General features: G+C 39.8%; 1 protein-coding gene across 1 annotated transcript in view; it reads left to right on the forward strand.

The window, feature by feature from the left end:
• LOC122555183 (immunoglobulin superfamily member 3-like) overlaps positions 1 to 12468 on the forward strand; it is a 243563-nt gene that overhangs the window by 167456 nt on the left and 63639 nt on the right. Inside the window, exons 4-6 of the mRNA XM_043700921.1 lie at positions 1436 to 1825; positions 5116 to 5517; positions 9081 to 9482. Coding sequence (XP_043556856.1) covers positions 1436 to 1825; positions 5116 to 5517; positions 9081 to 9482 — 1194 coding nt within the window. The remainder of the gene's footprint in view (positions 1 to 1435; positions 1826 to 5115; positions 5518 to 9080; positions 9483 to 12468) is intronic.

Genomic DNA, 12468 nt, shown 5'->3' on the forward strand with positions numbered 1-12468 from the left:
CCTGGTCTGACCTACATATGACTCCAGACCCTCAGCAATGTGGCTGACTCTCAACTGCCCCTCTGGGCAATTTGGGATGTGCAATAAATGCAGGCCTAGTCAGCGATGCCCTCATCCCATGAATGATCAAAAAAAAATAAGTAGAGGTGCCACAAACACATCAATCATGGTCTTATTAAAAGGCTGAGCAGGTTCAAGGCAAGGTTGCCGATTTCTCAATTTATTATGTTCTAGGAATCTTTTTATTCAGTGAATGGTAATTAATAGAACCCGCTAGCCATGAGGGTGAGGCAAGTGATTTCAAGAGGTATTTGGGCAGGCATTTTAGGGGAAATAGACTTGCAGGATGGTGGCTCAGTGGTTAGCACTGCTACCTCACAGTGCCAGGGACCCAGGTTCAATTCCAGCCTCTGTCTGTGTCGAGTTTGGACATTCTCCCCGTGTCTGTGTGGATTCCCTCAGGATGCTCCAGTTTGCTCCCACAGTATAAAGATGTGCAGGTTCGGTGAATTGGCCATGCTAAATTGCCCAAGTGCTCAGGGATGTGTAGGTTAGGTGCATTAGTCAGGGGTAAATGTAGACTAATAGGGTAGTGGAATGGCTCTGGATGGGATACTCTTCAGAGGGTCAGTGTGGACTTGTCGGGCCAAATGGCCTGTTTCCATACTGTAGGGATTCTATGGTGAGGACCATGGGGAATGGAAGTAAGTGGATTACTCTTCCAGAGAATTGGCATGGATTGGCTTCTTTCTGTATCACAATGATTTTACAACTCTGTGAAAATGCTGTGCCAAGCAGCAGCTAAAATATGAAACTAAAACAGAACTGACTGGCAAAACACAGCAGGTTTGGGAACTTCTGTGGAAGAAAGCAGAGTTAACTCTTTGACTCTGGTGACTCTTCATTGGAACACCATACTCTTCTTTCTCCCCACAAAAGTTGCCAGGCTGTGTTTTACCAGCGATTTCTCTTTTTGGTTCAGATCTCCAGCATCCAAAGTTCTTTGTTTATTGCAGATAAAATATCCCAGATAAGAGTCAAATCCTTTAGGAGAGAGACAGAGAAGATTTGAAATTTTGGAGGACAAACTGCAATATGCACATATGATTTTATGATTTGAAAAACAAGCTTCTGTTTTTAATTCTTCACTTCGGGAATCCCAGGAATCAGTTTAGCTCAGTTGGCTGGATCGTTGGTTTTATGAGCAGTGTGACACCAACAGCAAGGGTTCAAATCCTGTCACCAGTTTGAGGTTACTATGAAGAACTCTCCTTCTCAATCTCTTCCCTTCCTTGAGGTCTGGTGGACCTCAGGTTAAGTCACCAGCAGTTGCTTCTCTCAAATGAGAGAGCTGCCCCAAGTTCTGATCAGACTGTGGTAACACCACTTGACTCCCAAGCTCTAATTGTGTCTGCATATCCATGTTCTGTTCTAGATAAGAACTTCAATGTTCAGTTAGAGAATGAAAGGAGAATTCTCACAGCTGGAGACACGATGGAAATAAGGTGTATCATTGAAGCTCAAAATATACAGGATCGATATTTCTCAGTGTTGTGGATTTTTAATGGCACACAGATTGCCAACATTGGTCGAAATGCTGTAGCGACAGTCAATGGTGAATATGCAAACAGAGATCGTCTGGGATACGTAAGGTTCACGAAGGAGACAGATACAACACACCTGCTGAAAATCTACCATGTTCAATTGACGGACAGTGGCAAATATCATTGCAGGGCCACTGAGCATGAGAAAACGGTGACGAGAGAATTCATTACCAGAGATACTAACAAATCTCCAAAAGTTTTGATCCATGTCCAGTCAATCAGTAAGTAACTATCTGAATAAACTTTTCATTTCTATATGAATTAATGACATGAAATGTATTGGTAGCTTGGGATAACTGTAGAACAATCCTCTGTGTGCGCTTTCAGGCAGACAAAGAAGCTAATTTGATAAAGCAGTGCCTCCAGTTACTGTGTTTTTTTGTCAAAAGTAGTTTTTCTCTGTAACTGATGTTGTCTTGTGTTTTAAATTCAACGAATCTAATCAGTTAAGTTTTAGTTCCTGTACTATCAAGGTTGCCCTAGGCTGTGTGGAAATATTGTTGCTCAGTTACACAGCTCTTATCAGTGTAGTATGAAAGCGAGAAAAAAACTTTCCCATGGCTTTGAAAGGTTCTGCTTGTTTCTATTAGTTCTTCATAAAGGAATCTGAGTTTGATGTGGCCCAGTTATTTGAAAAATAAATGTAGTATTGCCATTTTAGGAGTCATGAAAAACAGCATCACAGGGTGAAAGTTTCATCCACTTTTTCTGCTGTTGTGCAGAAGCATTAGCATAAAAACATGGGTTTAAAGGAACTTTTTGATTTTGAGTGACATTAGTTTTTGTTCATCAAGAAGCAACTGCAGTGACGACCTAGTGTGTCAGATCCCTGCCTGCAGCTTGTGATGTCAGTTCCATTGTTCATACAGATCCAAACAAAAGCTGACCAGAATGACTGACTGAAAATCACAAGCCAGTGTCAGCATTGAGAGCATTTCCTTTGATGTTTTTGCCTTTCATCTTTCCCCTAAAAATGATGGAAGCTATATTTCCACAGAAACAGCAATACATTATGGTATTAATGTCAGATTTAAACATTTTTTTCACATGAAAGTATATGAGTCTGCTGTGAAGAAATGAAAACGATCATTAATGTATTTCACACTGACATACATTTATTGGAAGTGCTCTGACTTCAGGTCTTCAGGGTTTCAAAAAGAATTGATGGACGATAAAGACAATAATGTTAAAGCAATGCACGGAAAGACTTGTTCATCATGATGGGTGAACAAAGAAAGCTCCTGCCCTACTCTCCATCTGATTTCTACCTGTCCCTGTTCAGTCACTGACCATTTGAGATCCATTTTCCATATTTATCATTTGCATTCCTGTTGCAGTTCAAATCAAAACCAAAATCTGATGAAGTCCAACTGCTATAATTAAAATAATTAACTTCATAAATATGTCATTTTTAATTCAGAGACAACTCTATAGCAACTGCATTTGTGATTATTATTACTTTTAATTGATGTGCCGTTATTGTATGCTGTCCACAATTTCTAACTTTCTCATGAGTTAATCCATACAATAAAATAAAATTTGGTATGCACATGTTACAGTAACATTGCTCATAATAGCTTCCAGGCTTCTAGTCTCTCTGTGATTAGATGTATAAATTGAAACTGAAATGTCCCTATGAAGTAGCAAGCCTAATCAAAATAGTTCACTCAACCATAATGTAAATATATTCTTTGCAACAGTTGTTATTCATGGCCAACATAGAAGTTAGCTTCCATCGATAACTCCGCAGTTTCCATGAATTGAAGCTTGATGTTATCCAGAAAATAAGCTGGGTGGTATTGCCATGTTGCAAACAATTAACTTTTCTATTACTGGTATGCACATTTGAAATAAATTGGCCTTGTATTATGTGATCTCTCCAAAGATGAAATGACTATGCTGTGTACTCAGGCTAAAAATTTAAAACAGTCTTTGCTGTAATAAGGTTACACTAAAGCACGATTGAATTACACTCTTTGAAAAATGGTATTACTACTCTCAAAACAGCAAACTCTTTTGTGTTTTTATTTGCTTAAATACAAAGAGTAGCACACACTGACTGCTCCGTAAAGGCAGTGGCTGCAGCAAATCTAACAGAAGATTGAAAGAATGTATGTCACTTCTGTCCTAGATTTAGGCAGCTTTAGGCTAATTAGAGCAAAACAAAAATAAAAGTAGATGGTTTAGATATTTTGTTGATTTAACAGTAGCTATTCTTTAATCAGGAACTGCTTATTCTGATACAATGTGAGCAACATCTAGAGAAACAACTTATATAGCACTTTTAGTGCAATGACGTGTCCATGGATGCTTCACAGGAGCATTGTAAAACACAGCATGACACTGATTCACATAAGGAGGTCAAAAGTTTGATCAAAGAGCAAATTTTTAAGGACTGTCTTAATAAAGGCATGTGAGACAGCAAGAAGGAGAGCTGCAAGGAAGGAATTCCAGAGCTTGGGTCATCGGCAGCAGAAGGCCTCCAGTGGTAGAGAAATTATCATTAGAAATGCCCAACAAGTCAGAATTAGATCAGCGCAGTTATGTCAGAGGGTTGTGGGGTTGAAGTAGATAAAGATGGGCAAGACTGCAGAGAGATTTGAAAAATAATGGGTATTTTAAAGTCAAGACCTCACAAGGCCAGGGACCAATATAAGCACGAGAGCACAAGAGTGATAGGAGAACCGAACTTGCTGTCAGTTAAAACACAGCAACTGAGTTTTGGAGAGCAAAATATGAGATACCAGTCACAACCACCAAAGATACATTAGAATAGCTGAGTTCGCAAGTAACGATGACAAGAATGAGGACTCCCAACAGCAGTGAAGCTGAGACAGGGGCAAAGTCAGCTGGCATTGCCAGTGGAAAACACAGTCTTAGTGATGGAACAGACATTAGATTGGAAGTTCACGTCTGGACCAAATATGGCACCAAAGTTGCTTAAAAGATTAGTTTACCCTCACATTGTTGTCTGAGAGAAGGATGGAATGGATAACTAGGAATAGAATTGGGAGCAAGTAAGTTTTCAAACTATAGACCATGTTCTTGAAGGTTCAGCATAAAAGAAAATGATAGTGTTTCTTCCAATATTGACAATATTATGTATATTACCATTTGTTTCTGACCCATTGATCTAGTCCAAATCCTAGTCCATTTACAAACAAAGGCAAAAACAACTAATAGAGTAACCTTTTTTCCCTTTCTCTGCCACACTTGTGTGTTAATCCTCAACTGTTTACCCTGGATTTATGACAGTAATATAACTGGATTATTGCCAGCGTTAAGATAACATTGATCAAAGCATCTCTCTATTACTAGTTCTGACTGTTGCAAAGCAATGTTACCTTGAAAACAAAACATAAGTTATTTGTAAAATATTTATTGAATGGTATTGTGACAAATTCTCATAAAACAGATTCTTGTGGTCTGAAACAACATAGATCCTCAAATCTTGTATAATTGTCTTTCTACAAAACTACTAATTGAACTAATAATATTTTATTTCCTGCAGAAAGTAGCCTGAGTATAACAGTTACCAGTAATACCACTAAGATTTTGGAGGGTAACTCACTCCAGTTCACTTGTGATGTTCAATCAGCAATCAGGAACCACAGTCGCCTTTCTGTCACCTGGCAGTTAATCAACAAACAGAAACAGGTTACTGATATCATCAGCTTGGATCAGGATGGTACTCAGATTATTGGCACACTCTACCATAAGCGTGATGCTAATGGAGAACTCAGGCTGACCAAACAGCGACCAGATTCTTTCATCTTGCAGCTACATAATTCAGTGATATTGGATGATGGACAGTATGTTTGTACAGTCACTGAATGGATCATGAATGCGAGTGGGGATTGGCAGCAGATAGGAAAGCAATCTGCTCATATTGTAGCTGTGATAACACCTCTTGGTAAGTACTCACATCAAGACAAAACTCAAGGGCTGAAAATTTTCTGTGCACTATTCTAATCACTGTCTGATTATCTAAAAGGAGCAGTGTTATACGGATTAGAATAGCACTGGTTATGTTGTTGGAGTGGAAGTATTGATGGAGCAATGTATGACAGTTATAATGTGAAAATCTCAACTTTGGAATTACACCTGTGTGCAGAAGATAATGATAGTTTGATATTTTCAACATGAGGATGTTGGATTGGATCCATCACAATTGACATAAGGAAGAATGTTCTGAAATCCTGTGTCTCCAATTGATTGAAACGTTAGTTGTGGTGATAATTAGTAGTAAGGAGAAGAGTGCTAGTGCACCCAATGCAGTTTATGGTGAGCTGGGATACTCGTAGTGTCTTTTACAATGCGTTCCTGGTATGCGGATTGCCTCTCCCATGCTAGTTAGCTGTTTCATGACTGGCTAGTAATTATCCTCCACAGAGTTGGTGGGTGGGAGGTAGAGGTGGCTGCTTGTCAGTGGGACAGAGAGTAGCTAGGATGTTTTTCATGAGTTGTTAAGATGATATGCCTGGCATGGAAGATTGTAACCAAGTCCAAAAAATTGTTTTAAGGCTTGACAATCTGAAAGCTTACTTGGCTGTGTTGAGATATACCTATGGTCAATTAAGAGGGAATCTCAAAGGGCCCTGAACCACATGGAGTCTGGTGAGATTTGTGGCAGAATCAGATGGGAAAGCCAAAGAGGAGTATCTCAATGTCAGAAGCAATTCGTTGTACTTCTTTGCAGTGCCAAGTGGCCAGGCAAGTTTCTCACTAGATAGCACTGAATTGCTACTCATGTGGGATTGTAGTTTGTCAAAAGCTTTTTAGTGGCACAAATCACTTCATTAATATTCAGCTCTTTACCTTACCATATGTGCTGAACGAAACAGACATCAAGCATTCTCGACATGGGAGTTAGAGCAAGTACCCAGCAACTTCACCTTACCGCTGGCTGTCAGGAGCCTTCATGTTGCTCAGGACAGTGCAGTATCTTGGGGTATGATCCATGACCATCAGCCACATGTAGCCCTCATGGAGCAGAGTGAGAAACTAGGTGAAGCTGAGGATCCGGGGAGTTAACTGGCAACTGGACAGATCCTGGTGCTGACAATGTCCACTGCAAGTTGTGTTCCCTGCCATTAGTTGCTGTTCTTCTTATACTAACTGCAGGGACAATGCTGAGGTTGGCAAAGCCAGTGTCATTTAATGGCAAAACATGGGTTCCACAGTTGTTGAGCCAGGACATTGAAGGTGCAAAATCATGAAACATGCATTTGCAAATTCCTGCTACATTTCATTTGCAATCATTTCTTCAATCATTTGCAATGCATGCAGAGTAAATATGCTTATATATCAAATGCTGGTCAGAGGCAGATTACATTATGCCATTGTTGCTTGCATAGTGATTGTTGCCATCCCAGTGATGCAGAAGTTAGTGGCAATGATGTAAAAGGAGAACAATGCTGGGCAAAGCATCCTATCACTTGTGAAACTTCGAAGGGTGCTGTGGGATGAAGGGGACATCACTGCGTCATATATTGTGTAAGTATTATGAAGGACTGCACCAAATTCAGTGATAACTTTCATGGCTGTATATGCTGTAAGCAGGGTCATGATGGAGGAGATGATAGACCTTCTGAAGATGAGTTCCATTGCTTGAACCAGTATGGGGGAGCCCTCCATTATAGTCCAGACTGAGGGTGACAAACCATCCTTGCTTGCTATGCTCTGCACACTGATGAAGATGATGAAGCTGTGATGTGTGCTGATGAGCTGGGCAAATAGAGCAGTCTTACAAGGAGCAGGATGAGAACATTGATCTGTAGGAAGCTATCCTTCTGCATGGCACTGCCTTAGCTGGGTGCAGCAGATAAACATGGAGTGTGAAATAGTCATTGGTCATAATGTCAGCGTTTGTTTGGCAATATTGGGGCAAACTGCAGTCTCTACTAGTTTTGTTTGTGTTCACTTTTGCTGGTTGTTAATCAACCTTATGTTCGGAATTCCCAATTTGCTTGTCTATATTTGAAGTCCAATGCTGGACATTGATAAAATATAGATAGTGGGCATGAGGGACAACATAGCACTGTCTTAGAGAAATCAGATGGATAAAGTGTGTGACCTGGTGGATAAACAGTGACGAGAGTCAGAGAATGGAGTTATGCCTGTGAGGAAATCTCAGCCATTCCAGCTGTGTGTCAAGAGCAGCATGACGTTGTGGCTGCTGTGCCATTTCATTGCCTTGAGGGAGTGCCAATGCTAGCTCAGGCACACAGTGGTCTTTTGAAGATGGCGTTAGTGCTAGGGATGTTGGTCTTTCAAGGGCTATCTGGTGAGTGTTGATTGTTCTGGGAATGATACACATTAAGATGGGGATAGAATCAGACATGAGAGAGTTTGGTAAGATATGATGAGAAATTTCACGAGGCCTCATGTGTGACTCCTTCAAAAAAAACTCAGTGCTTTTTACACAGAGCCAAAATTGTAAGATTCAATCCACAATAGTCACTGGCTATATAAATACTGTGGAGATTAGTTAGCAAGGTTAGATCATATGGAATACAGGGAGAACTAGCCATTTAAATACAAAATTGGTGTGAAAGTAGGAGAACAGGAGGTGGTGTGGAAAGTTGCTCTTCAGACTGGAGGTCTGTGACCAATGGTATGTCGCAAGGATCGGTGCTGGGTCCAATGCTTTAGGGGTGTGAATATACGAGGAATGGATAGTAAGTTTGCAGATAAAACCAAAATTGATGGTGTAGTGGAGAACCAAGAAGGTTACCTCAGTGTACAAGGGACCTTGATCAGATGGGCAAAGGGGCCAAGGAGTGGCAGATGAAGTTTAATTTAGATAAATGTGAAGTGCTGCATTTTGGAAAGGCAAATCAGGTCAGGACTTATACACTTAATGATAAGGTCCTGGGGAGTGTTGCTGAACAAAGAGACCTTGGAGTGCAGGTTCATAATTGAAAGTGGGGTTTGCAAGTAAACAGGTGGTGACAAACTTGTTTGGCTTGCTTGCGTTTATTGGTCAGTGCATTGAGCATAGGTGTTGAAAGGGCATGTTGCAACTGTACAGCACATTGGATAGGCTACTTCCGGAATACTGCATTCAATTTTGGTCTCCCAGCTATAGGAAAGATATTAAGAAAATGGAAAAGGGTTCAGAAAGGATTTACAAGGATGTTGCCACGGTTGGAGGGTTTGAGCTGTAAGGAGAGGCTGAATAGGCTGATACAATTGCAGCATTTAGAAGGCATTTGGATGGGTATATGAATAGGAAGGTTTTTGAGGGATATGGACCAAATGCTGACAAATGGGACTAGATTAATTTGGGACATCTAGTCAACCTGCACATTTTGGACCAAAGGGTCAGTTTCTGTGCAGTACATCTCTGTGATTGATACCCATGAAAGTGGGTGTCTTGAGAAAGGAGAGGGTGGAAAGGGAAAATACCTTTCTATCACATGAAATGTTTGGAAGTTGGTAGTGATACTTTTTTTTTGTTTGATTACTCCACAGAAACAGGTTTCAGTGTTACAGCAATAACACGAACACCATCAGTGATTTATGATAACGCATTTCAGCTTCAGTGCTTCATCAGACCAACCTATCCTTCTCGAGTATCAGTTTCTGTCACGTGGAAATTCCAGCCTGCTGGATCAAGCAACAGCTATGACATTATCACATTTGCCCGTGACACATCCATTTCATGGGGAGAGAAGGCGACAAATTTTACAAATAAAATAATGATAACAAAGGCAGTGTCCAACACTATCCGTTTGGTGGTCAATAAAGCCAGTGACTTAGAGGCTGGGAAATACCAGTGCATTGCTGAACTGTGGCATCAAAACCAGATGGACCAATGGGTGAGGAAAATCAGCAAATCTTCCAATATTCTGGAGGTCAAGGTTAAACCCCCTGGTAAGTGCAATGCTCTCTCACTCAATACTAGTAAATAAAGTTGTCAGCCCAAACAGCCACTTATTTGTCTTTGTTCAATACATCAATATGTCTGTCTACCTGTAGGCTCGCCTTTCAATCGCTCAGTTTTTAACTCTTTTTGGTTTAGAACAACTACTCAAGTTCCTAAGTAATTTGTTTAATGTCAGAATAATAAACTACAACATACTTTGTTTACAATTATATTTAGTTAGCTAATAGGAAAGCAAATACTTTTTCTTAAATTTTGAGGAACTAATCTCTCTGGGATGACTAAGAAACATGATGCTGTATCTCCTTACTTTCAAGAAATTCAATTGTTTGGACTTGTTCTTTTTCACATACATGATTACTAAAGTGATTTCACCAAACTTCCAAGATTATGAAGGACCTTGATAAGTGGACACTGAAAGATAGTTTATTTTGGCTGGAAAATATAGACCATGGGGACATGGTCTCTGGATAAGGACTTAATCACAAAGGACTTTGGAGAAATTTCTTCATGTGAAGGATTATGAGTAAGAGTTCTTTCCTCCAGACAGGGTGCGCAGATGACAAAAAAGTAGATGGGAGGGCAAGTGACATGGAAAACAAAGAGTCTGCAAATGGAAGGCAAATGCTCTGTCAGCCTTTATTTAAAAGGGAATGATGTATAACCATATTGTTATCTTACAGAAACTAAACAAAGCATTAGTTAGACCACACTAGAATACTGTAAATGGTTTTAATCCCTTTACCTAAGGATATGTATACTGGTATTGGAGGCAGTTCAGAGAAGGTTCACTCAGTTGATCCTGGGTACAGAGAGATTTTCTTATGAGAAGAGATTGAGTAGTCTGTACTTATTAGAGTTTAGAAGAATGAAAGGTGACTTTATTAAAGCATATGGCAATTGTAAAGGGTAGATGCAGAGCGTGTGTCTCCATGTGTAGGAGAGTCTAGGAAGAGAGGGCATAATCTCAGAATGAGACATCACCCATTTAACACATAGATAAGGAGTAATTTCTATTCTAAGCGCGGTGAATTTGTGAATTTGGCTGTCGGGACTGAGTCATTAGGTATATTCAAGGTTTTGATAAACTCATTCTTAAGCAATAAGAGGCTCAAAGATTATGGGAAAAAAATAGTAAGAAAGTGGAATTGATGATAATCAAATCAACTATGATCAGTGTTCCCACAATTTTGTTTTGTCTTGTATGGACCTCTGGAGTCCTGAAGGTGACAGCACAAGTGGATAAGATAAAAAAGAAGGTATATGGCATGCTTGCCTTCATCAGTCGAGGCAATGAGTAAAGAAATTGGCAAGTCATGTTGCAGCTGTGTGAGACTTTATTTAGGTCACATTTGGAGTATTGTGTGCAGTTCTGGTCCCCATACAATAGGAAGGATGTTGAGGTTTTGGAGAGGGTGCAAAAGAGGTTTACCAAAATGCTGCCTGAATTGGAGTATATTAAAGAAAAGGAGAGGTTGAACAAACTTGGTTTGTTTTTGCTAGAGCTTCGAAGGCTGAGGGGTGACCTGATAGAAATATATAAAATTATGAGAGGCATGGATAGGGTGAATAGTTGGAGCACTTTTCCCCAGGGTGGAAATGTCAAATACTAGGGGGCTTAGGTTTAAGATGAGAGGGAACAAGCTTAAAGGAGATGTACAAAGAAAGAGGTTTTTAGACAGAGAGGATGTTCGGACTGCACTGCCAGTGGAAGTAGTTGAAGCAGATATGATAGCAAAAGTTAAGAGGCATTTAGACAGGTACGTGAACAGGTAGGTAATAGAGGGAGATGGACCATTTTCAGGCAGATTAGTTTGTAATGGTATCATGGTCAGCACAGACAGGGTGAGCTGAAGGGCCTGTTTCTTCTTGTATTCTATATTCTATGTCATGCAGAGACTGCATAACTTAGAGTGAAAATTAGCTGTGAGCTCATCAAATAGTGGAATAGACTCAATGGGCTGAATGGCCTACTTCTGCTTCTAGATCTTATGGTCTCAGAGAATCAAGGAATATGAAGAGAGAATGAAATTGAATCCCAAGGATGGTCATGATGGTATTTCATGTTGAAACAGACTTGATGGACCATACAGTCTACTCCTGTTCCAATCTTTTTGTGTTCTTATGTATTGTGTTTGGCAATATTAAACATTTTAATTAAAAAATAAAAATACATCTTTTTCCTTTTGCCAAATTCATCCCCTCTTCTCTCTGAAAGGCATTAATTGGTTACTGAAGTAGCTTTGCAGGGGTTGGATTGCCCTTTGGTATCTTGTCCAGGGAGATCACTAGGCATTTGTGAATCTTGATAGTGTTATGACACGGGGTAAACCCTTCTGCTAATTTAAACCAGATACACAGAAAAGCTCACCTCGCCTCATAATCTGTAAAAGTATGAGTGACAAAGAACTACCAAATCCCACTATTTAAAGAAAAATTTAACAATTTGTTATTTAACTCCAAGAAAGAGAGAACATTAAAAACAACTATTTACACTGCAAGCCTCTTTTGTCTGATTGATCTATCTACCTCCCACTCTAACAATATACTGATCCGATAAAATCGCCTGATTAAGTTAACAAAAAAATCAAATTTCAAAACCAGTCAGCTATGTCACTTCTCCTCTGTATCTTCCTCTGTAGATTTTCCTGGGTTGTTTCTTTGGTCTTTCTGTTACACTTCCGAGGGTGTCACTACTGGCAGTCTGTTTGTTGGTGCTCTTTGCCACTCTGGCTAACTGTTCAAAATGCCAGATTTTTATACCCCAAAATATCGGATCATCTCATGGTTTGACATCGTCAAAACAGTAAAATTCAAATGCGACTGGATTTTGTTACCTTGGAGGATAATTTAAACTGAATTTGAATTTGTTGTGTAAAATAGCAACTCCACTCAGCTATTTGTTTCACAGCCAAATGTTACATTTTTAAACTTTTCGGCACACTCTGTGCTTGTTAAGTCCTTGCCAGCTTTCAC

This window comes from Chiloscyllium plagiosum, chromosome 12 (genome assembly GCF_004010195.1).
Source record: "Chiloscyllium plagiosum isolate BGI_BamShark_2017 chromosome 12, ASM401019v2, whole genome shotgun sequence".
NCBI lineage: Eukaryota > Metazoa > Chordata > Chondrichthyes > Orectolobiformes > Hemiscylliidae > Chiloscyllium > Chiloscyllium plagiosum.